General features: G+C 39.3%; 1 protein-coding gene across 1 annotated transcript in view; it reads left to right on the top strand.

Moving 5' to 3' along the window:
* GALK2 (galactokinase 2) overlaps positions 1 to 25746 on the top strand; it is a 48020-nt gene extending 22274 nt beyond the window's left edge. Inside the window, exons 6-10 of the mRNA XM_052672432.1 lie at positions 1322 to 1420; positions 4029 to 4181; positions 9107 to 9317; positions 17898 to 18099; positions 24623 to 25746. Coding sequence (XP_052528392.1) covers positions 1322 to 1420; positions 4029 to 4181; positions 9107 to 9317; positions 17898 to 18099; positions 24623 to 24830 — 873 coding nt within the window. The 3' untranslated portion in view covers positions 24831 to 25746. The remainder of the gene's footprint in view (positions 1 to 1321; positions 1421 to 4028; positions 4182 to 9106; positions 9318 to 17897; positions 18100 to 24622) is intronic.
* The last annotated feature ends 380 nt before the right edge of the window (positions 25747 to 26126 follow it).

Below are 26126 nucleotides of genomic sequence, written 5' to 3'. Positions count from 1 at the left end.
GCGTGAGTCCCTGATGACGACTCAGAACCCCCTTGATGTTTGATTCAGAGAGATGTAGTCTGCACAGTTTTGGAGTAATTTGTAAATGTTCTTTTGATAACTTTTGCTTATCAGCTTTGAGGTTTATTGACCGTAACTGCATTGTGATCTGAGTAAAATGGTTGTTACTGCATTTGCAAGCAGCTCAGCCTGATTACACTGATCTAAGCACCACATTTACAACTTTGTCTGTGGTGCCATTACAGAAATTAAGTGAGCCAGCAGGAAGACACACTGCACGTATCTCACTCTTAGCATGCTGATTTACTGCCTCTGTCTGCTGTCTTTTACAGTTCTGTACTGGCTAATGTCCCTGCCTTGCTGGTTAGCTTGTTTAAGTCGTGTGATGCTTCATCTGGAGTGAGGAATCTGAATCTGACTTTGCCACCAGACTGAGAAACAGACAGCAACTTTATTTCAAAGTTCTTTTTTCATCTTTCCTGTGGTTACCTTGCACTTAGAAAACAAACTGGTACGGGTCATGGTATGGGGATGTGTGCTTTCCTTTGACTTCCTTCATTCTGAAAAAGTCTGTGTTCTTCAGCTATTCTCCACGTCTTCTCTGGTGTTCTGTTTTGACTTGGCCTGATGGCTGAAAGCTTTCCTGTAAATTATTACTTTTGACAGTTACAATAGTGATATTCCACACTCCCATAGTATCCTCTGACCTGCAGGTATCACAATGCACAAAGATATGTCTAAAATGTCACAAAAGAATGTGAATCACATACACTTACAAATTATGTCAGATAAACAATGTAAGCGGAGTACAGTATCTCAAAGAGAAATGACAAGCATCACTGATTAGAGTATTTACAGTGAGAAAGGGTTTCTGAGTTAGCTTCAACCCATAACTTCTGATTATTGAGTCGGTGCATTAAAACAGTGTAATTTGCCATAATTCTGTATGCTAACAAGATAAGTGCACATATGGATTCAACTAATAAATCAACAGAATATTAGTTATTGGGGTGGAGGAGTGTGAGGTGAATGAGGAAGGTGGGTGAGGACAGCTACTAGTGTTAAGAATCTAAATAAAGTTACTCTGAAAAGCTGGCTGTGGTGTGCCCAGTGGAGGCTGCATAGTTGATTCTCTTCTTCTTTAGAATAAAAGGAAAAAGAGGCCATGTGGCAACCTGGTTCATACCAGCTTCTACTGCTCAGTGTGAAAATGGTCTCAGAGCTGCCATTATCTCCTTCACTTTCTGGTTCGTATGCAAGCAGTGCAAAAGTATCATCATTAATGTTGGCTGAAGCTTCACACTTAATGGTTTTTTTTCAGGTGGAACTTGCAGAAATTTGCACCAAGAGTGAACGTTACATTGGCACAGAAGGTGGAGGAATGGACCAGTCAATCTCTTTTCTGGCAGAAGAAGGAACTGTATGTGAATCTTTGTAATCTAAGACAACAGTTTAACATTAATTAATGTAAACAGCAATGTCTTCATGTGTACCTGGCAGAATGACAAGAAACTGGAATACCTTGGCAAGCAGGATAAGCATCACTGCAGATGAAATAGGAATGATATGTATAGTCTTTTGTACAGTTGAGTATGACAGTTTGAAGGACTAAGATGGTAAAAAATAGAAATGGAGAAAAGGAGAAAAGATGTGGGGAAAGATGCATGAGGTCCAGGTTCCACACTATTCAGCTAATTGATCACTGAACTTAGAAGACTTCCCATATAATGAAATCTGAATAGTCGGTATGCCTTGTATTCAGTGCAAATGGGATAATTATTACAAAAATGCTTTCTTGAAACTTTTTGTAACCGAACATTTCTAGGAAGTTTTGCCAGGTCGAGTTAGAAAGACAATGGAGATTTTTTCCCCAGTTCTGCTAATTCCAGAATTGGCTGAATTGTGTCGTAGAAGGTATTCAGCTGTCTTAAACGCGGTGACAGAAGGTGACTAGGCACCACATGCAGGACCTGCCAAGTTATGCACGAGTGCTTGCAGTTGAATTTACAGTGGTGTTCATCCATGGTTGCAAGAAGACACACAGGATTGTGAGTGTTGAAAACTAAAATGTGTCAAAATACATTTACTGAAATTAATGTAGCTTTTCATAGGAGACCTTTACTTGCTTATAAATTAAAGTAATTTTATTATCTGAACAGATTTTGTGCCCTAATGCTGTATCATGAATGAGTTTACACAGAAAACAAGCTATTTTTCATGTAATTCATCATGACATATTTCCTTTCAATTTCACATGACCCTTGCCTATGCTACACCTTTCCTTCACACCTCATACTGCTCCTCGTAAAGTGAAGGAAGTTGCATATTTTGCTGGCATACACACAGAGGATCATGTAAGGGGGATTTTCCTGATGTATGTTGGTGGTGGTCAACAAAACAAAGGAAAGATATTGTGAACCAAGCAGAAAACATCCTTGCTTCAGTACAATTGCAGATGAATGCAGTTCTGGCCACCCATTTCAAAGAAGTTACACTAGAGCTGGACAAGGAACTTTGGCTGAAAAATTTAAAACGTCACCTTGGAAAAACAGTGTCTTGGAGGGCGATATTTTGAAGCCAATGTAAAATAGTGAATGGACAAGAGAAGGTAAATTGAGAATGCATTGTTTTTCGTAACCAAAGAACTAATAGAAACACAATAACATTAACAAGCAGCTTGTTCAAAAACAAACAAGGAAGTTGTTTTTTCAAAGCATTCATTGTTAAATTGAGAAATACCATACATTCTGGAAGACAAAAGTTTAAAAAGGGTTCAAAAAGGACCTTCTTGGGTCCTAATAAAACATTGGCCTACGTGTTTCTATTAAACAAAATGTGATGAATCTTCCAGTAGAACTGCCATAACCTTTCCTTATGGGAAGCTGGAAAAATACATCGGAAAAAAGAAGAAAAAGAAAAAAAAGGTTGCTTTATGTACGTCTTATTTTCATATTCCTTCTGAATTTCAATTCAAGGCTGCTGTCAAAAACAGGAGACTGGACCAGCTCAGAGGTACATTCTGAACGTTGTAGCTCTTAGAGGGTATACTGAAATGTAAGCAAGCTTGTCTGTCTTGATAGTAATTTTGTGACGTGGTCCAGAATCTCAATGGCAGGGAGTAACACACATGCTGTACATAATGTACAAGCAGATTTGTCATTGTTTATTCAGCACTCTAGCTGCTCAAGGAACTCTCTGGGGGTGAAAAATGCCAAAACCAGTAAAGGCATCCTTGCTTGCAGAGTTACAGTCTATACTAAGTAGCGAAAGCAGGGCACATGATTTACAACTTGTCCTAATGAGAAACCAGATGTGAATTTAATCTCTTGATTACATTACATCCTGAATTATTTAATTAATGGATGCCTAGCTTATTCCATGAAAAGGTCACAAAATGTTGGGAACATCTTGCACGGCCTATGTAAAGCATCTGTGAGGCAAGACAGTCTCTTATATCAGAAGAAAGAAGATAGTAACTACTTTTTATATAGTTTTATTTCATTTCTCTGATTGTTGGTATGTAACACGATCACCATCTGCAGTCAACCCTACGATTTTGGTAATATGCTGTACCTCAGTGAATTAAATCTTCTTGACATAGTGGAAAAACAGAAAAATAAGGGGAAGACAGATATCAGTGGAGGGAAGGGAATGTGAAGCTGCTTGATTCTAGTAGCACACACATTAGCTTCAGCCAGGTCTGGTACTTTTCTGTAGATCAAAGGAAAACTGTTGTCTTAAACAGGCAAGAAAAATAGGTTGGGTGGGGTTCTGTGAAATGCTGAAGAAACCCAAAGACTTAAGGGAAACATTCTAAAATCCAACTACAAGGGAAGGGGTTGAAATGTATGTGCAACTCAGCCAATGAGGTTAGATCTCTTTTCTTGCTGTTTCATGTCAGTTTCCTTCATTAAGTGTCCCTGGATTTCCAAGAGAAAAAACATGCAAATTTGTATTTGATTTATAGAACTAAGTGCACTGCTAGCTAGTAGTAAATTAAAACTAACCAGTCATTTTTCTTTCGATAGGCCAAGTTGATAGAGTTCAGTCCTCTGAGGGCAACTGATGTTAGACTTCCAAGCGGAGCAGCGTTTGTTATTGCTAACAGTTGTGTTGAAATGAATAAAGCAGCAACTTCTCATTACAATATTAGGGTAATGGAGTGTCGTCTGGCTACAAAGGTAACGTATGGCTTATGTCAAACTCTAATGAAACCTTCATCTAAATATGTGCCTTTCTCCACTTCTGACCAATCGTATCTTTACTTAACACCTGGCTAGATGCTATGTTAAGGAGCATTTTTCTTTCCAGCACCAGACACTTCCATCTCTGCAGAAACAATTCCTGCCGAGTTTAATGGAAGTGCAAGGACTATGCCCTTATATAGAAGATTATGTGATTTTAATTCTATTTAATTTATTTTGTGTTATATTTGAATGGAGGAAATATGCCTATTTTTCAGCAAAAAATGCTCTGAGTTAATGAGATAGACTGTTTCTAATTAAAGCTGAATAATGACAAATAATGGAAAGCAACCAGTGTGGTCACATGTTTACATGTATATATGGCAATAGATGTGTATTTTCGAGGATTTAGAAGACATCAAAGCTACTAGTTGGAGGCCTGGAAGTAATACTGGAAATGCTGAATAGCAGCATGCATGTTAGTGTAAAACCCAGAATTTAAGTTAAACTGCCTGTTTACAGTTGGCAATTATCTCTAAAATATATGGAATCTGAGCATGACAAATCTAAGTTCTGCTTTAATTGTGGATTCTGTAGATCATACATTTGGGAATATGAGGATGTAGGGTTTAATTCGAGTCTGTTATAAAAATACAGTGGATTTTTTATTAAATTAAATGAGGACTAAGCATAAAGATTCACTGCAGTAATAGCCCACATGGAGTGCTGTGTTAAAGAAACAAATTTGGGTCACATAGCGTAGATGAAAGTTTTAAAAAGTACAGTGTGGAACTCCTTGTCACAAACCGGTTGGCCAAAATACAGGTTAGACTCTTGCACTCAATCTAAACAAACAGGTACTTTAAGCACCTGTTGGCAGAATGGTTCTGTGAAAGAAAATGCCATAGTTAATGTTAAATAATGAAAAAAAACCTGCTGAATAGCTTAAAAGATACTGACCAAATGTAATGTAAAATATGACAGTTGGGATATTTTTACAGGAGGGAAGTAAAACAGGTGGCTTTTAAAATGGGATTTCAGCTCAAGTATGAAAAACAGCTACACTTTAGGTGTATATTAGATATGGTAAAAATAATAGCACCAATGAGCACATTTTAAGTTGTCCATGAAGTTGATAAAAAGACTCCTATGCCTTTAGAAAAATGAAGGTAAAGACCTCACCATGTGCTAGATCTTGCATAACTGATAAACATCAAATTCAGGATAATTGATTGACTACATCTTTTAGGAAGAGTTTATTTTGGAAATTATTATGCATAAGGCACAAGGAGCCTTTGGAGATGGTACGTTTTGAAAGGCAAACTGTAACTGTAAATGCCTTGGAAGACCTTTTAAGGTATTGTTCTATATGCCTTTTTTTGCAAATGGAATCACAGTTTTCTAAATTGCTTTAAATTATTGAGCCTCTTTATTAAAATGATGGCAATGAACAATTTTATATTTTTAACACTACTGTTAGCTATGATGCAGTCTTTAAATGTGTACCTTTAGCAGATCCATGACTTTAAGTAGACTAACAACATACACCTGTCTATTTTAAAACATATGCTACCCAGATGGAAAGTTGCACACACTACAAAAATATTTTGAGTCAGGAAAAGACTGTCTTTAGGAAGAGGTCACAGTGGGGTGAAGGAGGGCAGGCATGTAAGTGAAAGCAGGGAAGTCATTTATGCACCATTAAGCTAATGGAAATATGAAATAACATTCTGGACTTCACAAGTCTTTTGCTTTACAAGAAATTCTCATTGGGTTTTTCTAGGATGGGCTTTTTTTTTTTTTCTTCTTCCACTTTAGGTCATTCTAATATTGCTTACTTGTTTGCAGAAAGCTCTCTGTAAGTAAAGATGCCAACACCATGCATTTCAACTGGCATTGGTGCAGAATATTTTGATATCAATCTGTCTTACAGTAAGCTCCTGAGCATCCTAACCTGTCCCTCTCAGGTTCTGCACCCTTCCCTTCTAGGCAGTCATTCATTTGCTTGCTTCATTTGTTCTGGGGAGCTTCTTTTTCTGTCTTTGCTTTTGTCTCTCATCGCTTTCCTGTGCACCATTAAACAGAATGTTTAAAGTCAATTATGTTGCTCAGAACACTCAATTCTACAGGAAATTAATTGTGCTTTATGTATCAGAGCACTTGTGCAGTGTACACTGCAGGATGACTGAGCATTAATGCATGCTCTGCAATCTCCATACTTTACAGTGTGTGGTTCACTTCAGTTTCAGCTAGAGTGGAGCCAAGAATTTCTGCACCTGGGATGCCATGTACTTACTGAGCTGATGTTTGCTAAATGTGGAAAAACACTCAGGTGGTATTACAGAAATGTAAAGTATAAGAAAGGGATGTTGCTATAGAAGGGCGAAGCATTCCTATACTTACTCTAGTCGGGCTTTCTTTTATGCATATTTGTCCCATCATTCTCTTAGTACAGTGCTCCAGTGTGCCTGTGTTGAACAGTAAAAGACAATGATGACTACAGATGCTATATCCTGACAGTTAAGAGCCAGCTGGATGCTGTCCACATCTTTAATTCATCTAGTCAGAGATCAGCAAGAAAATATCCAATTCTGGGATCAGTACTGGGTTTACTTTTGTACATAAAATAGATGGGATTGTTCCCATCTCTGTTCTGCATCCATTACAATCTGAGCTGCTGCAGATAGATATTTGTTAAAAACAAAACAAAAACATTTATTTGCTCATAACGTTTTTCCCAATGCTGTTACAGTTGAAACTTTGTTATAAGCAACATGAAACCTTTCCCAGCAAGGCCTGCTCACAGAGCTGAAGGGGCCAATTTCCATCTGGAACATTTTACCTGTAAAAGTCAGTGCAGTTAGCTTTTCCGAACTGCAGCATCTCCACTGAAGAATAGAAATGACAGTAGATGCTACAAAACCTGTGACAAATACTCTAACTGGATTATGTATTTTACAAGTAGAAACGTTTTTGTTGCCTTGTAGAACATTATATTATTTTTTTCTAAATTCTTATTTCTGTATAACTTCTGATAATAAAGTCCAGGGGCTGCTGAACATTAGGATTACAATTATTAGGGAAGAAGTTTTTAAATTCATATCATAAACACACACCAACACAGGAGGTAACGAATATTTAGATAAAAAAACTGAAGCAATAATTGTTATTGTAACTGAGCCATAAGTAAGGTAACATGCCGTTAAGTTGAGACTATAGAGTTCTAGAAGCTCTATAAAAAAAATAGGCCAGAAATAACTAAATCAGTCTCTCACAAGAAAATTGTCTCACCTTGATTTCTGCATTAGTCACTACACACTGCTGCTGCTTCTTTCACTACCACTGAACACAAAACTGCTTTAAATGGCGTCAAAGTCAGATGATTAGGATTTTGATTGGATTTTGTCCTGCCCTATTAAGTTTCACATAAATCTTAGCAAGTCACTAGATGGCACCAAAAGTAGTTAACTTTTACGTACCATAATAAAGCAAAACTGGAAAAGTTCCTGCAGCGGTACTGCTGGAGGAGAGCAGAGGGTGAGAATCTACAGCAGAAAGCTCGGCAATAGATTTGCTTAAACAACAATCTCGTGTTCCAACTTCAGACAAAGCACTGTAGATACTTTTCAGGCATGTGTGTGAATACAGGAAGTTACACATGTGCTAAATTGCTTTGCTGGACTGAGACCTAAATGATTTCAAACCAATCTTACTCAAACCCACTGTTTATTGAAATGAATAACAAGACATACTGGGTGAAGTTTGGGCTCTGTTGATGAGAAGTTTCAACATGGATTTGAGTGGGAAAAGGATTCCATTCTCTGATTTTGCTGCAATGCTTTAAACTCTTTGCAAACATTCAGCCTGATCTGGTACACATAGAAGCCTAAATCTCAATTAAAATGATGAAGGATTAGAGGCAGTGAATGCAGTCAAATGATATTGGCACTTTTCTGCTAATCTATCTCAGTACCGATCTGTTAAAACGAGGCTGTTGGGCTCCCACAGCGACCACTGAACGTGTTTCTATCATTAATAATGTTAAGAACGTTCCACCTCATGAAAATACGAGACGAGTTGTTTTGCTCAAGTTTTTTCATTAGACACAGGGGAACATCATCGCATGCCGCAACTTTCTAGAGAAAAACCTCTTTGACGTATTTCCTTTTAGGATTCTGGTGCATTACAGTAACTGCCTTCAACTGCCAAGCAGTCAGAAAGATACATTACGCATGACCTACTTGTCTGGAGTGGAAAAAACACGTGTACCTATGGCTAGGTACACTTACTAGTGTAGTTAGCACATATAGCACCAGGTATACTAGTTAGCGCAATGGAAATCGCATAGGAATGGAACAGATTCTAACTAATACATCATAACCTTCTTATAGGGCTCAAAACTTTCACTTTTATGTTTAAAAAATGGACTTATTTAAGTTTACGTTGAACGCTGCAGTATGGGAAAGGCTATTGTTAACTCTACTGCAAATATATCTTTTATATTTTTAGGGCTATTATGAGAACAATTTGTAGTGTCTTCCTCGAGTTCAACTATAGGAGCATCTTAGTCTTCAATGCTAGAACAAATTATAACAGTGTAGAAACAGACTCCTTGGGGACCTGCAGTGTTACAATACTGTAGCATTTGTACAAGCAATAGTCTGAATATGGCTTTGAAATTCTAAAAATTGTTTGAAGTAATGACATCCATAGAAAAGGAGGAATCACTGATTTGATATCATACAGTGTCTCACTCACAGACCTTTCATAAATAAATATCTACTGTGCAAGGATAGAAAGTGGCTATGGATAATTCCCAGTTAATAACTTGAAAGAGCACTGGGGTCTTAAAGCTGCTGATGGACAATTTAGTGTTAGTTTTAACCTGGGAAGCACAACATGTTTTATTTTTTAAATTTCAGCTTCTCTCAAAGTCAAAAAGTTTGGACTGGAAAAAAATGCTGAGACTCCAAGATGTGCAGGCCAGCCTAGGAGTTAGCCTGGAGGAAATGCTGACCATTGTCGAGGAGGTATTGCATCCGGAGCCGTACAGCACAGAGGAAATTTGTAAATGCCTGGGAATTAGCCTGGAGGAGCTCCGCTCTCAGATCCTGAGTCAAAACACGCAGAATGGTAAGCATATATGAAATACTGTTCTTTGCTTTACAGTGTTTGTGTTATCTAAAATTGCTCTTTATTAATAAGTGGTGTGCAAGTCTCGCCAGAATACTCCAGAATCGTGAGAATCTAAATAGTAGAATGGGTACACAATGGAAGAAGTAGCAGATTAGGTTTTAGATTAGTCTGTATTAGTTTAGAGTCACCTCTAGAGAGATTAAAGAGAAAAGTCTTAAGTTAGGCTTCCTTTTTAAGCCAAATCTCTAACAAAACCAGGCATTTTGGCTGGTTACAGCATCAATCAAATAAGTCCTGTTTGCTCTCTCTGAACTGGTGTTCAGGGCTAGCATAGGTAGAGACTTGTTTCTATTTTTGAATGGACAAATACATTATCAATTCATAAACCCTACATGAGGATGCAAGTCTTCTAGGTCACTCTTTCCTGAGAAAGAAGCTCCTGTTTCTGTATATACATATCTACCTATCCAGATCTAGATATAAAAATGTTGGTGCAGGCAAACAATTTACTATGTAAAGTATTTCCCAAATATTCTTGCATATGATTATATATTATTATATATAGTTTTGATTATTGGCACTAATGACTTCTAAAAGAAAGAACTGTCTTAGATGTATATAGTAGGGTTGCTAATAGTACCTAATAATAGAGCATTTATGAAATCGTTAATTTGCATTCATAGTCATTTCCAATTTAGATTAGGTTCTTGCTTTATGAATTTTAAATAACCCAGACTTTTTTGTTTTCACTCTGTGGCTTTAATGCCTCTACTGTTTTCCACAGCCAAATTATATCCTTGCCAAGACTGGTTTCAGGGAGATATATATTTGTTTGCATGTATATCAGTAACATATATATACATACTGATGCATATATTTAAAAAATATGCACATCTGGAACAACCGTAAATGTTATACATTGACCAGGAACCAGGTCCTGAACCTATAACCTTTTTTGCAAGCCAGTGATATCAGAGAGCATAAAATTATCTTAGTGTCTAATTACACTGCCAGAGGGGTACGGCATGGAATATGGTGTCTTAACCCAGCTCATTACCTTCATAGGAAGAGCTCTGTTAACTCTGTGCTGTACATACAAGAACAGACTGATCTGTGTGTGCACTCGGCAACGTTTTCATGGGAAACTACGGAGTTCTGAGCTTGTTGTGCTGTGCCCTAACTCTGCCCTTCATGAAGGTGTACAAAACTCACAAAGAGGTTTATAATCCCTACACCTGGTTTACAAAACACAGTTCTACAGTTCTGTTGAACTGAATTGTTTTTTACAGATTGTGTTTTTCCACACCCCTTCAGAAAAAAAGGTCTGGATAAAAAGTTGAAACACAAAAGCTCCAGAAGAAACTGAAGGAAATGTTATACTGGGGCTCTGAATAGTGTTTGCAGATGTTTGCTGAATGGAATCTCTGAAACTTGTATGACCATGATTTCATTTGATAAGGCCAATTACAATGGGTTATGCTGCAAGTCTCTTTGCATGTACAATATAAAATTAAATAAGAGATTTCTGTAAAACTATACACAAAAAAGAAACGAGACAGACAAAGAAATAATCTAAATCCACTGTTGTGTGTTCTGTTAACACACTGGACAAATTGCATTTTATGTTGGCTTTGGAAAACCAGAGGGTGTTTGACAAAAATATTTTTCTTATCTCCTCCTTACTTTCCGACTGTTCTTTAATAACAAAGCCTCGCTTCTTCATGTGAGAAAACCTACCAGTACAGTATGTCATTTCTGCAGGGTATTTCTAATATCATTGAACTTTTGCTCAACGTGAACAAAGAGCCCTAGCAGTTAAAGGTACATTTCTTCCTTTGCTTCCTTAGCTTTCCTGTTACAGGATTTCAATGTTAAATGTAAAATACCTGCATAAGAAACACCAGGTAAATCATTTACTGGACTCTGAGTTTTCTCTGTGACTGAATTAATTCATTTGTATTATTCAAAGTCCAGAGTTAATGTTTTGTACAGACCCTGTATCTCATGTTTAAGGATATGAAAGTGCTACATCTGTTACTTTCGCCTGAAGTCAGCTTTCCTTCATCTGCTCCTCCAGTGATGACACTGTGTGCTTGCCCAAATTTCCGTACATATGTTAGGCTGACCAAAGAAGAACTCCAGATCCCAAAGAAAAACTATATGGGCAGGCTTTGGGCAAGTCTCAAGCTGTGTCTGGATACACAACAACTTCTAATCTCTTTTATAGGAAGGTTCTCAAGGACTCCTGCAGGGTCTCACTGTGCAGCTCGCCTGTTCCCCAGGTTTGGAGAGGTACAGGTGCTGCATAGTCTCTATAAAGCCTCATGCAACTGTTCCTTGGCCAACTCACAATCCTGAGTTTAAATCCCCCTTCCAAATGTTTACACATGGATTGCACTTGCGGCTTCTGAACATCTCTAGAACAAATAATATTTCTTACATTTGAAGATACGCTATACCATAATTTTGTCTTGGAGTTGAAGGCTTCACAGAACATTTAGTGTGTGGTTATTGTGGGATGTGAAGTATTTATAAGCCTCACCGCAAAAGGATACTTGCTTGTAAAATAATGTATTCCTTTAACTATAAGATGTTTTTTCCTTCTTAGATCAGTTATTTTTAAAACATTTTTTTCCTTTTCACATATAAAATTATAATCTAATTTTGATTTTTAGATCTGGGAATGAAATCATCATCAGAATAACAGGTATCTGTTTACCATCAAGATTTGGCTGTGTAACTGCCCTCTTGTTTGTCCCCTGGGAAGACAATGAATCTTAAACCTTAGCGTAGTTGCAACGAGTGGTGTTTGAATAGCATTTCATTCCCACTGCCAAGTCATCTGTATTAATGGTGATCTCAGTGCAAGAACAATTTTTACTCTCTTTGTGCAGAAAATAACACACGACTTCATGTGAAGGTGGACACAGATGTGCTGCTCAGCAATATGTAAAGCTCTGCCGTGTGCATCAGTGGAGTGCCCTTGTCTTACAAGAGCAGAATTTATCTCTGCCTTGGTGACCTCAGAGTGCTTCCCAGCTTGGGGGTTGGGGTGACAGCTTCATCCTGATCCACGTCATGGAGGAAATTGAGCACATACCATTCTCCTTCCAGAAAGACACGCATTGCTTGGGATGAGCCCCCAAGCAATGGGCCGCTCCTGGCAGATCCCATACAGGTAGAAGCAGACATTTTGGGTGGGCCATAGGTTAGGCATAGGCATGAATGGTCTAGGTTAATTGCAACAGTTTTGCTAAGGCTCACATTTCCCTGGAGAATTACTTTCAGCTGGTAGTTACTGTTCTCTTAGAGCAGGTGTCTGCTAAATGGGTCACTGAATCCAGCAATGACTGGTCCTTTGGTTTATTTTCAGAGAGCCAGATTACAAACAGTTATTTGAGCAGTCCCAGCAGAATAACTGTTCCCCACTTTGAGGAGGGGGTTCACAATCTGGCTCAAATTAAAGCCATCTGGCAGCATTTTCTTATGAACATTTCTTATGTACATTATGAGCCAGAAACGTTCACCCTCTTCATGTTCAATCAGCAGGATGCCTAACAGAGAAAGGTACTATTCCATGTGAGTAACGCTGGTAGAAACTGTCCCCTACATGATTTTGTATTGGTGAATTTTTCCCGTTGTAAATTTCTAACAGTTCCATCAGCCATGTGTAGCTCATTAATCTACAGTGAAGCAGATCCTAAGAAGCTGCCAAAGCAGCTAGAAAAAAATACACAGCCTGAAGAGGCTGGTCTTTTGCTAAAGGTCAGACAGAATTGTACAGGAAGCCCCTAAAGAAAGGAATCTGCTGAAGTTGAAGTTACAGCAAATAATGTGAGTTGCTGGGAAGCCACAGTGTTTAATTATAAAGAAAAAAAAAATCCATTTAAGTGGAGAGTACAGGTTTACACAGTTTTCATTAAGCTAAAACAAAAAATATGACCGTACAGTTGCAAATGCACAGTAAAGTTTTCTCTTACATTTAACTAACATTTGCTTGGGACAAATAGCCCAGGATTTTTGTTTAAGAGACTTACTGTATATGGATTTTGGACAAACTTCCATTAACATTAGTCAGTTGTCTCTTAACAAATGTCAAGGTTCTCCCTGCAGTGTGAAACATTATTGCACTGGAAAATGTCACTGCTTCCTTCAAGGGCATTTAGTGGCTGTAAGGGAACTGCATCTAGCTGCTCATAGGTCCTCTGTAGAGGAGCAAGCGGAGGTGCACGGAGTACACAGAGGGTCAGCAAGAGCTCTGACATTCTGAAAAACAGAAGTGGAGTGGTAACACGAAGCAGTTAACAGTGGATGAGATTCCTTGAGGATCATGTCTGCTTTTTTTTGTAGAAATGCAATTAGTGGAGCAATGACCTGAAGGTGGGTTAGTGACAGTGACTGCAGGTGAAATGTGCTACAAACTTTACAATTGGGCTTATTTTGACTTCTTGTGTTTATGTTCTCTGAGCTACATGTGTTCCAATCCATAAACAACATAGCTCACCTTCACTTCAGTCCACAAGAAATGTTTTTTAGGTGTGCAGCTGATATCATACAAAATAAATCAATCTCTATATTGTCTCTTCTGAAAGAGACAAAAAGGACCCCAAGATTCTGATCATGCCAGCATGCCTAGGTCTACAATCAAACAGCTCTCTGTTGCATGGCAGTGAGCGACACAGAAAGCAGCAGAGAGAAAATACATGGTGATTTTCAACAAACAGCTTTTGACAGCATGTTTCTAGTCAGAGGCTGGATCCCTCGCTGATACAAATCTCCATCAGTGCAAATGGTGCTACATCATTTTAAACAAATAAAACATCAGAACTGGATACTGCAGAGATCCTTTTATGGGAGAAGCATTACTCTAGACATGTGCTGGACAATTGCTCTCATGCCAGCATGGCATAATGTCACTGCAGCAGGGATTTTACATTCCTCTCCATTCACCGGAGAAATGGGTATCAGAGGGCAAGTCAGGCTTCAGGTGGGACAAACATTTCTGCAGGCTGCCCTTCCACTGTTAGGAGAGCGAGCTGAGGATGTCTGCACCCCTCATTTGGAAATTAAGTGGAGAAACCAGGACATTATACTTTTCTGTATTAGGAAAATGTATGTATATTTTTAGTTAGGTTAAGTACCTGATTTCCATAAACAATAATAGATTTAAGGACCCAAATGCTTTTAAGAATCTGGCACTGGTTCCCTAAACCCTGCTTTTTTGCTGTCCTTTGAGCCCAAGAGGACAAGATCTTATAAGCCAGTCCTGCGTAACACTGCATGCTTTACTTCAAGGGCTTCAGTTTCTCTTCTGCATAGGCCCTGCAGGCCTAGCTCAGATATAAACTAATCATTTTTGCATACTTAAGTTTTCTTTTAACTGTGACAAAATGTGACTTAGGAGATTTATTTTAATTGTAAAAGATGTGGTACTTTTCCCATGAAGCACACAGATTCTGATCAGCTCCCGCACCCTTCTAAAATCATGGGTTCCACAGCTCCTTGGCGTGGCCTATCAATTCGCTTAGGTGGTCTGACGTACAGGCAGTGATGCAAGCAAGAAGATTCAAATATAGATGTAATTTCTGGAAATAATGTGTGTTGTGCTATCTTTTATTATATGGAGATGGTTTGTTGGACTGCCCATCCAAACAGAAGAGATCCAGAGTTTCTCTATTACCAGAAGCATTTGGTGTTGATAGCTGAAAGTATGCGAATTGTTTCACTGCTTTAGAATAGGACTTGCAGAGAACAGAGGTGTTTGCTGTCCTGAAGAAAATTCTACCTGAACAGCAAGTATTCTGCCAGAGAGAAAAGCAAACTGTACTAAACCTGTTCCAAACACAAACATTGTTTTCTGAAATAAAACGCTGTCTGTAAACAACCATCAGCTAACATAACGATAGCAGACTTTACCCAATACTAATTCTGTAAATCTCCACAAAGGACAAGTCTGAAAATAGCACACAGCCACTCTTTCTCATTTGAGAACCGCTTGCCAGGATTGCGCTCGCACTGAGAGAAAGCCAGTGTCGAGGCAGCAACTTCTCCCCTACACCCACTGAGTCTCCCCCTCGCCCAGGACACAGCTCAGACCTCCGGCACACCGCCAGCACACGGTGCCCACTGCAGCTCCAATTCGTAACATGACCAGCACAACACAGCCGCAGAGATTTTAAAGGTAATCTGGCCAGTAGAACATTGCTCTACCAAAGGGTGGTCTCTGAATCAATCACAGCTTTTGGCAAGTCTCTTGCCTTACAATTGAAAACAGACACGTTTTCAGTTCATTCTTTGGGTTACTACTGTTCAATGGTGATTTACAAGAGAGTGTGAGCTATGGCAATCTCTCACGCAACTTTAGATATTCCCTAAATGAATGCACATTTAGAAATCTCCTTGCTCTAAAACAATGGCTTATAAGAAAAGCATATTTAAAGAGACACCATCCTTAAAAAATGCCAAGCAGCCTTTCTCTAACAGAGCAAACACCAAGGCACGCCCCACAGAACACAGCGCGAGTAACTCCAGCAGTAACAAAGCACAGTGGGGCGAAACACACCTCTGAGCAGGAAAAGAGAACACAGCTTTCCCCCGTGATACTCACAAGAAGACGTTTCCTGGGGCACCCAATTTTGTCGTTTCTGTTCCATTCTGTTCATTCTGAGAAATGCAGTTGGAGGCCTGCTCAAAAGGCAGCATCAGAGCGTTTCTCAGTAGCAGGCTGTATTGAGTTACAAAATACATAGCACTAGAAGCATTATGACCAGTAGCAGAAAACTCCTGTGTCCAATATTTCTCCATCATTTTAGACTATTTATGTCCCTCTCAGCACTGTATTTTCAGCATTTACAGTTGTGAATTACACTTACTCTGGAAAGATAAAAAGATGTTATACAGACACTGTTAAGTTTTAAGAAGGGATGCAATCTGGAGAGCACACAAGAAAGTCTTCACACTGGACAGAATATTATTTTCAGTCTACCAAGGAAGACTTGAGTGTACAATTGCAAATGTTGATTGCCGCAATCACTGAAGTGGTTCTGGAATTTGACTGTCTCCACAGAACAGCCCAACAGGAACTGCGTGTGCCCAGGTCAGAAGGCAAGTTCCAAATCTAGGGCTTGTTTGTCTCTGCCCTTTTTCCTCTGCTGGAGTGTTTCATCAGCCATCTTAAACTGAGAGGCACCAGAAACCAATAGCAGGAAAGGGTCTTTGTTCTGGACGAGAACTGACATGTAGAACCAAACTGAGGGATACTCTGAGGTGCTTGAGCTACAGTGATGAAACATACTACAGCAGGTGTTCCAAGTAAAGACTTACTTTCACTTACCTAGTACTTACAACCCCAAAAGCTCAAGTAAAGCATTTTTATCATCAGTTGTCATATATGCTTCTGTAATACTTCTTCAATAGCAGTTACAAGTCCATGGTATTAAAATAAACAGAAAGGTACTGAGTGAGGAAAAATAATGACCTACAACAGCCTAACCCTCCTCTAAGTCACAGCAGTTTGATGGGCTTTTAACCACAGACATTCCCTTTACTGCGCCCCACTGTCCAGGCTTGGCAGGGGTCCCTGCCTCGATGGCCACACAGGTTTGAGATCCCTCCCACCCATCCCAGAGGAACTGCTCCATTTTTCATGGCATGATTACAAAATGTTAGCCAAAGTCTTTGCACCAGCCTTTGATCTTAGGTCAGTGCTAAGAAGGACTTGTTTGGGCCTCTCTTTTTATGTCTACACAGGCAGCACTCACACTGGACACTGGTAACATACCAAAAATAAACCCTCAAAATCAAACTGAAAGCACCTGCTTCTTTCAGCATACCATTATCACAGTATTATCTGCAGTCGAGGTGAGACTGCACTGTGGAAATTAGAGAGGGCTTCCTTACCTAGGCACCAGGAAGAATGGATAATGCCATTTCAATTAGTCTCAGTAAAAAAAAGGGAAAGGGAAAGGGAAAGGGAAAGGGAAAGGGAAAGGGAAAGGGAAAGGGAAAGGGAAAGGGAAAGGGAAAGGGAAAGGGAAAGGGAAAGGGAAAGGGAAAGGGAAAGGGAAAGGGAAAGGGAAAGGGAAAGGGAAAGGGAAAGGGAAAGGGAAAGGGAAAGGGAAAGGGAAAGGGAAAGGGAAAGGGAAAGGGAAAGGGAAAGGTCTGCCTGCACTGTTAAATAATTGATGCAGTCTAGGGCTGGAGAAGTTGCACACAGTGCCCAGGGCAGCAGGTTCAGGCAGCCTGCAGGGCACCAGGCACTCTCCAGTGCTCTTGTAACTCCTCTATAGTTTGAATCTCATATTTTTCAAATGACACTCTTTCTGATATGTGCATAAAGTCATAAAACTAGAAAAATACACACATCATATTTTGATGAAATCTAAATACCACATTATTTGGGCTTTTAAAGATGTGGGTGAGGTTTTGGCAGAAGCTTTTGGCAGAGTTTCAGCATAGAGTGTTCGATTATGAAATATTAATTCTAAAAATAATTCTTTTACTGTGTTTTTATATTTCATTATTCCTTTCCTAGTAAAAATTGATAACTGTGGTGCTTCGTATTTTCCTTCTGTTTAGTTTCCACCTTCAAGTTACACCAGCGTGCAAAGCATGTGTACAGCGAAGCTGCCAGAGTGCTGGAATTTAAGAAGATATGCAGCGAAGCACCTGACAATGCAATCCAGCTGCTGGGAGAATTAATGAACCAGAGCTATATCAGCTGCAAGGAAATGTATGAATGCAGCTGTCCTGAACTGGATCGGCTGGTAGACATCTGCCTGTAAGTTCTGACCACAGGGAAGAGTAATCCCTTGTTGAGAATATTGTTTGAAATGATGAGAAAAGATGACGTTGTTGGCTATTGCAATTTTAAAATGAAAGTATTCTTGTCTCTTATTACAAAATTAATCTCCTGCAGGGACATTACATGGTCAATTGTTTCCCTACTGACATCTGTGTAATACTTTCAGATGAAAGCTGCAGTTTATGGCTTTATTACAGATTTTGCTTTTGGATTGATTCATCATCACAAGTGCTATGTTAGAATGTGTTAGCTATTCTTTTTTAACTTGTAGAAGTCATAACTGGTTTTCTTTAAGCATCATCTTAGTTGCTTTATTTGAATGTTTTCAATGTTACTTAACCATTTCAGAACCGTCACCATGGGACTTCTAGAGCATAAGTTAACTGTTAGGTTGCTTTGAAATCGTAATGATAACTTGTTAGATGCTACTGCATCTTTTCCTTTTTACTTGAAAAGACATCTTAACTAGTGCACCAGATAGGTTGGAAAGTGGCTGGCCATTTAAATGATGAGCATGCTTACCAATGCAGTGGCTGACACAGCTTCACCTAAGCCTTCACACTCTTCAGCCTCCCTGCCCCAGCCTCATTCATTTACTGCATTCCCTAACTCAGTTTGGCCGCAGTAAAACCAGACCTCTCAACTCTAAAATGCATTCCCTGTCATTTGCCCCTTCTCTTCTCTCTTTACTCCTCCCCAAGAAGCAGGCCATTATTTTCATAATTCTACAGTCACATCTGGTATAATCGTGTGTTAACAGAGAAAGTAAAAATGAATACTTAGTACTCACATTTGATATGATATTTCGTCCACACCACAGCAACAGCACAAAAGGATGCACACACTTCAGTTAATTCCCTTTTTTTCTGGTATGTTTAATCACAGGACAGACAACTTATGCTAACTTTGATCTAAATTCAGTGAAAAGAAAAGAAATCAGTGGTTGGTAATCACTTTAACAGGGGCATACGGGAATAAATAGCTGCCCAGCAAAGCCATCTCCCTGCTACTTTATCCCTGCCATTGCTCCAGCCAGCTCTCCCAGCTGCTGCTCTCATTCATTTCATCACAGATCCTGGAGATACCACCTCTATACTTCTGCTCACCTTTTACTTTTCCTGTTCTCCATGGAGAAGGGCACACATAGTTTGGGAAACTCTGCCCTAAGACAGAGCATTAAGAGGTTACTGCCATTCCAGGAAATGTAGTGTGCCGTAAGTGTTTGCAAGCCTGAGGTCAAGGAATGCTGTTTCCCTGTTGTGCAGAATTAGAGACTATAAAAGTATCCTATCTTTTCTCCAAATCTCTAAATCTGTGAGAAAACAGAATCTGCTTCAGTTCAACATCAATATAAGGAACACCTTACCATTTAAAAATGAAGGTTACAAAAGCACTTGCTTACCAGCAATTAATTATATATAACTAATACTCATCAGTCCGGCTTATAATGAAAATGGGAATTTTACAAAGAGGCAACATGCCATATACATTCTTACTTTTATAGCCATGCACATTTATTAAGCTGTAATACCCATTTACCAGGTTTGTAAATTGATACAGTATGATACTGATGATTATTTAATACATCAGGTTAGTCTCATTAATTTGGCAGACAAAACGGAAAGCCAAAAAACCACAAACTTAAAAACCAAATGCAAGACTTTTGGACATTCACAGATTGTTTTGCATGTGGGATGCATATGCTGTTTCGTGATAAAACACAGAAGTCCTGATAGCCATTGGACAGTCTGGTAGTAATTTAACAACATAATTTTTGTTCCTTCTCTCGGGAGCCATTCCTGTATGCAGCGCACAGGCCGTGTTCAATCTGTTACATCACACAGCAGTCACATAACAGAAGGAGCTCCCACAGTCCCTCCGTTAGTGAGGCGGCTGCAGCGTGGCTGTCCCAGCTACTCAGGGAGGGCGTCTCCACAGTCAGCTGAAGACATGAATCGTGCTCTGCGGAGTTATGGAAAAGCATGGGCTGCAAAGTGCAGATCTGGTACCAGCCATCAGCAGCCTGTTCTGTGACTCCGCAGACAGAGGAAAAGCCTTACAAATGAAGCCCTGTGTTATTGTTAGTTACAGTAACTTCCCAACAGTGATTTCTTGGTCGGCAGTACCGGATAGCTGAGCTCTGCAGATGTAACCAGCCACATCAGGTGCCTTCACTAAGGTGTTCTAATAGGGCAGGTTCTCAGAAATGCTGAGAGAAAACTACCATTTCAAGTAGGTATAAAACTAACAAGTTCTACACTACAGCATGGGGTTACCTGTGCTATATGGAATAGGCCAATACTGATGTTTGAAGCAGTGTACAGCGGAACGAATCCCAGTACAGGGATGGAAATTCTGTTTCTCATTTGTGCTGAGCTCTGTGCTTTCACAACTCTGCAGCCTAGCTTGAGTGTTGTGCCACTAGCTTGTAGGCAGCAGCACTGACAGCCACAGAACCAAAAGGAAAGGTGCATGCAGTCAGAATTTCACTAAATTGAATTGAAATTAATCAGACCGTTTCGGTTCCATGGACCAAAATATAAATAGCAAAGAAAAAAGTGATGTGTGTGCCCACGTTACATCAGATTTCTAACTTATCAACAGAAGTGCCCATGGCTAGTGTGATGGGCATAGCTGCATGCCACAGCAGATTAAATAAATTAAATGATTTCTAACCATTTAATAAATGGTTAGATATAAATATAGATATAAATATAGATACAAATAAATGCCATTAAATAAAAAATGATTTCTAACTGGTATTTTTTAAATGATTGCAACTGTTTTTTATTGTATTCATTGCAAAAACCAAATAAATTATTAGTTTATTCTTTACAGTCTTATCCCATCATGGATAGTCCTTAAGAAATACCTCCTTTCTTATAAGTTCAGTACTCAATAATGACTTTCTGATTAGAGTTGTAAAAGCATATAGCTATTGTAGATGCACGCAGCTTAAGCCAGCATGTCATTTTTAAAACTATGGGGAAAAAAGCTCAATTTTTCTCAAGTTGTGCATTAAAAAATGAAGGCACGTAAAATCTCTAGTCACTCTAGGAAACCTTGGCTGATGTGACTACAGGAATGGCCTGCAACTACATAAATTACATTCTTTACTTCAAATGATATACAGCTGCCCTGTAACTTTAAAAAGCCCTTCCAAAAATACATTCCACAGAATTGCCTAAGTCTACTGCTCCTCTCTCCTTACAAGGTTTAAACTGTAAGAATAATCTGCATATCCAGATGTTTTCTGTTTTGCCCAGATCTTTATGTTTTACTGTACAACATCTGCCAAGAAGGAAAGGGATCCATACTTGCTGTGGTTTGTAGTGCTGAAAAGCGTAACCGCCAGTGGGTCAGTATTTTATTCTTCGTGAAGACAGAAGATTTGTACTTTGTCTAACCTCTCTCGTGCTATTAATAGCTGTTTTACCTGTTGGCCTTTTAAAACACAGGTGGTTTACTAAACAGTTAAGGGACAAAAAGCTGAAACTGAGCTCGCAAATTCCTCAGGTGCTTTCTCCTGGACTGTTTGAATACTGGAAATAACTTTCATTCCCCTATTCTCCATCTTTTGGAGGTATAAAAGCTGATAATTTTTGTTACCTGCCACGCCTCTTCCAGTGGAAGATGGCCAAATCCTCTATGATCACTTTTTAAATGGTACAGTTCTTAGGTTATATCCAGGTGCATTATTTTCTTAAGTCTGGAGTTATGGTACAATTTGAAAGATCAACTAACAAAAAAACCCAACATGTTTGCAGCACTTTCAGAGACAAAAAAAACCCAACAGAACTTAAAGATGTTATTCAAATGCACACTGAGCTACAAAACAAGTACACACCACATCACCCCTAAATTAATACTGAAATCCCATCGCGTTAACTCCACGCTTTCTAAATAGCTGGTTCACAAATGCGAGCATTTTGAATTAACAACATTGCTCAGTGTTTTTCAGCTCTCCCAACAGAACTGTTTTTAAAATGAGTTACTTCTGTGTTTTACCTATTGCTGCTATATCCCAAACTGTGTGATTTCCATTCTTATTCATCTCGCACTTGCTATAGCATTTGTTTTCACTCTCACATGCACACAGTTCTCTCTTTAATCAGTGAGCACTGGAGCAAGGTAGATGAACTCTTCAAGAAGCAAAGGACTCAGCTGAGTGCCCCCAACACCGGATGACTGACATCCATGGCCTTTCTTTACGTGCTTCTTCTCACTCCCCACTACTTGTCCTTGTGACTGCCCTATAGTCCAGGCAGTGCATTGGGTACTTTCCCACATCTTAAATCCACATCACCCTCTGTGTGGGTGAGTGCTCCATCCACAAGATTATTGTTGGAAGAGTCACTGTTTGCTCTTACTGCTCCTTTCTTCATAAATGCATGCTTTAAATGCTGGTGCACAAGAAAAGAATGTGCGGCTACGAATCCTGCTTTACCAGCAGAGCCTAACACAGGACTGAGCTGAGCGAGACTCAGTGGAAGAGGCAGTTTCAGACTTCGCTTTCTCACATTTGGCACAGGCGATTCCCGTGCACTGCTCCCCAGTGTGCAGAATCAGATGCTGACCTCTGCTCATCCCAGGTGCCCGACATCCAGGTATCAGAGTGCCGAGCCCCTCAGCATTACGCCCTCAGCATCAGATCACATCGCATTTGAAACCGGTAGCCACAGTATTTTGAAACACAGTGACTTCAGCTCTGAAACAGGCGTATTTTCTGCCTACATAATGCTTTATTTCAACTGAGTATTTTAAAATGACTCAGTAAAAATGAGGCATGATCATGACCACAGAGAATTATGAAATCAATGAAAGGTTCAGAACAATTCTGAAGGGATTTCAGTTGCCCACCAAAATAAAAGCCAGACACCATCTGAAATACAACGTTCTGACTGAGGTAACAGACAGAATGAATACAGACAGCTGATTTACCGCTTTGAAAAGAGGATTGGGCTTTACAAAGTCAATGGGAATTTCCCTATTGATTGCAATTGAGACTGGATTGGATCCTGTTCGTTTTAGGAGGTTGCTCCATGGACCATAAACTACAAAAAATTGCATCAGAGAATGAGCGGCTTACAGGAATAATAAGAAAAATAAAACACCAACAGGAAATAAAGAAGGAACATAAAATCGAGTCAATATGCAGGGTGGCACCACACAGACACACTGAAGAAAGTGTTTCTATTCAGGAAGATATGTAAGCATGTTTAGAATGAAACACATATGCAAGTACTTGCTTGAAATATGACCTAAACTTCTACTAACCCAGCAGTATACCACATTCATTTAACATAAAACGCACATACAAAAAATCAGTGCAGCCTATTTGGAATGAGCTGTCATTTTCTAATACATTGTTCACATGATGCTCACTCTACTAAAAACAATTCTAGGGCCAGGAAGGCTCACAAAAGCATGGATCTTAGAATCATATCACAAGTACTTGTTTGCAAATCAGATTAGACCTCCCATGAGAATAAAGATTCTGAATGAGTTTTCTGAACCATCCTGTTCTGTGTTAGAAACGTCCCAAAGGCCATGTGGTATTTTCCTACTTTTTTTGAATCTAACTAAAGATAAGCAGCACAGGTCAGCAAACTAACGAAAATAATTAGTCTAAATTCTAATGAGGTGGCATCTGAATGTTGCACAGTGATGGCACGGGATTTGCTGCAGGACATTTCTAGCAGGCTTGTACGAGGCTGGGAATGGTTTATATTTCCAGTGTTTTATTTGTCATTGTTCCCTCTCTTCATCCTCCTTATTAAGGACATTTTTCTTCTCCTTTTTGACAATATATTCTTATTTTACCTTTACTGCTGTAATTCTGTTAAGTTCACGTGGTTCCTCTAAAGATGGATACCTATCCCAGTCCTTTCAGCTTTGACGGATGTTTGACTCTGCATATGACTTCTGAGGAGTTTCTGAACTCTCCTTTTCTTGACTGGCCCTCTCAGTCATTCTCAGTCATTCTGCGGAAGAAGCCTGTGAATCTTCAGCATGTTTTAGATCTGTCCTGGAAGAATAGAGCTATTTGTCTTTGCCACATTAGAAAATGGCTTGCATGCCTACATCCTGTGCAATTAGCTTGTGAACCCTCTTTTGTTATTTTTGTCATGTATTTCTGTTTTCACTTCTGATGCCTTATGAATTTTGCTAGCAAAATCCCTTTTTCTTCCCCTGCTTTATTCATCTCAGCTATGCTGTGATCCTTAGAACAGCTGATGTTGAAGCACTGCAAAAGAGGATGACTCAGAACTGACAGAAATGACTACATTGCAGTTTAAAGGGTTAGAATTTTTTTGTCCAAAATGGTAATTACAGATTGCTGGACTATCATGTGCAACCAAGTGAACTTCAGCAAGTCAGGCGACACTGATGTATTTTTTGAGTTCAGCATTCACTAATTTTCTATAGGAATTTTATATGTGACAAATTGCCCCCTTCTGGTCTATTTTTCATTATTTTTCCTATTATTTTGTTTTAGGCAATTTGGGGCCGTCGGGTCACGTCTGACTGGAGCTGGATGGGGCGGCTGCACTGTGTCAATGGTGCCTACTGACAAGCTCAATACTTTCCTAAAAAATGTTAAAAAAGCTTATTACCAAAATGATGGCCAAAGGTTAGCGCTGGAGAATAATGGTCTCTTTGCTACCAAACCTGGAAGAGGAGCTTTGGTTTTTGTTGAGGCCTAAAGAACATAAAAATTGTAAAGAAACTATGTAAAGCATTTATAACTGGCAGGACTTCCCACGCCACAGTAAATGAAAGCCTCTTCTGGGTTTTATTATGAGTAGTTGCTATTATCAGAATATATTTCTGAAGAAGGAATTAATCAGGAACACTGATTACAAAATCTATTTTTCCCAATATTAAAATATTTTCTGTGTAAATGCTAATTTACCAAAATCTATTGACACACTGTAATTGAAAAAGTGATGATTGTTTATTACAACAGATCTTTTCTTTTTCTTTTTCTGCCATAAAAGTAAGACCAAGTAGAGCACTGAACTGTTCTCCTGAAGGGCAGGAGCCTTGCCATGTGTGCAGGGCTGCTCAGTGCTTACATCAGTGGCCAGATGTTGTTTCTGGAATCCTATGAAAACGGAAGATCAACCTGATGAATTAAGAACAACAAAAACAGATGGGCCTTGCTGCACATGCCATGTTTCATGCTAGTCTCAGATACAATTATTAGTCTTGCAATTAATGACAATATTGGAAGGGAACCTGCGGGCCAAATAAAACATTGGGAACACTTCATGTTAAGCAGGAAACCTTAACTTCTAGCTATCGTTCTTCTATACCTTGGTGTAAGGGTGACTGATGAATGTTTCAGTGAGAATGCTGTCTGTGACCCATCCAACAAGACAGCACGCGCGCCTTACCAAATCAGTGAACAAAGAACAAAGGTTGGCTGTGAGTTGTCCAAGTACCACACGCTCGTTGTTCAGTCCCAGCTGCGTTTACAAGGTCGATGAATTTGCATTTTCAAGCTGTGGAGGATTAAATACAGCCACAAACTGCACTTTCCTTCAATTCATGCTGTGCCTAAAGAAGCTCCTGACAGGCTCCAGGTTGCAACCACAAATCACTGGAAGCGTAATACCCACAGTAAGAGAAATTACAATGGTCACACAGAGAGGTGATGTACATTGAGATCTACCTCTGCTTCCAACCAGAAGATCAGCTTCCTGTGCCCTGTTTCACAGCACACTAACTGGCACTTCTCAGCTGTCTACAATGAAAATGCTGAAGTTTTGCTCATGTCGTAACCCTTTCAGCCATAAAAGTCATAACGTGTGCATATTTTTATGATGCTAAGCACATGTGAATGTCCAGAAGTCTGTATCATATTAGAGATCTCTCAAAAGAGATCTGTACATTACCCACACTAAGTCAGGCCAAAAATGAATTCTTAGAGGCTACTAATTCTGTGAGAGGACTCTGCCAAATTTGAGCACAGCAGATGAACAAGAGCCAACGCAGAC

The sequence above is a fragment of the Tympanuchus pallidicinctus genome, unplaced genomic scaffold, assembly GCF_026119805.1.
Source record: "Tympanuchus pallidicinctus isolate F22 unplaced genomic scaffold, pur_lepc_1.0 scaffold12, whole genome shotgun sequence".
Taxonomy (NCBI): Eukaryota; Metazoa; Chordata; class Aves; order Galliformes; family Phasianidae; genus Tympanuchus; species Tympanuchus pallidicinctus.
This window is presented reverse-complemented; position numbering and strand designations above follow the sequence as displayed.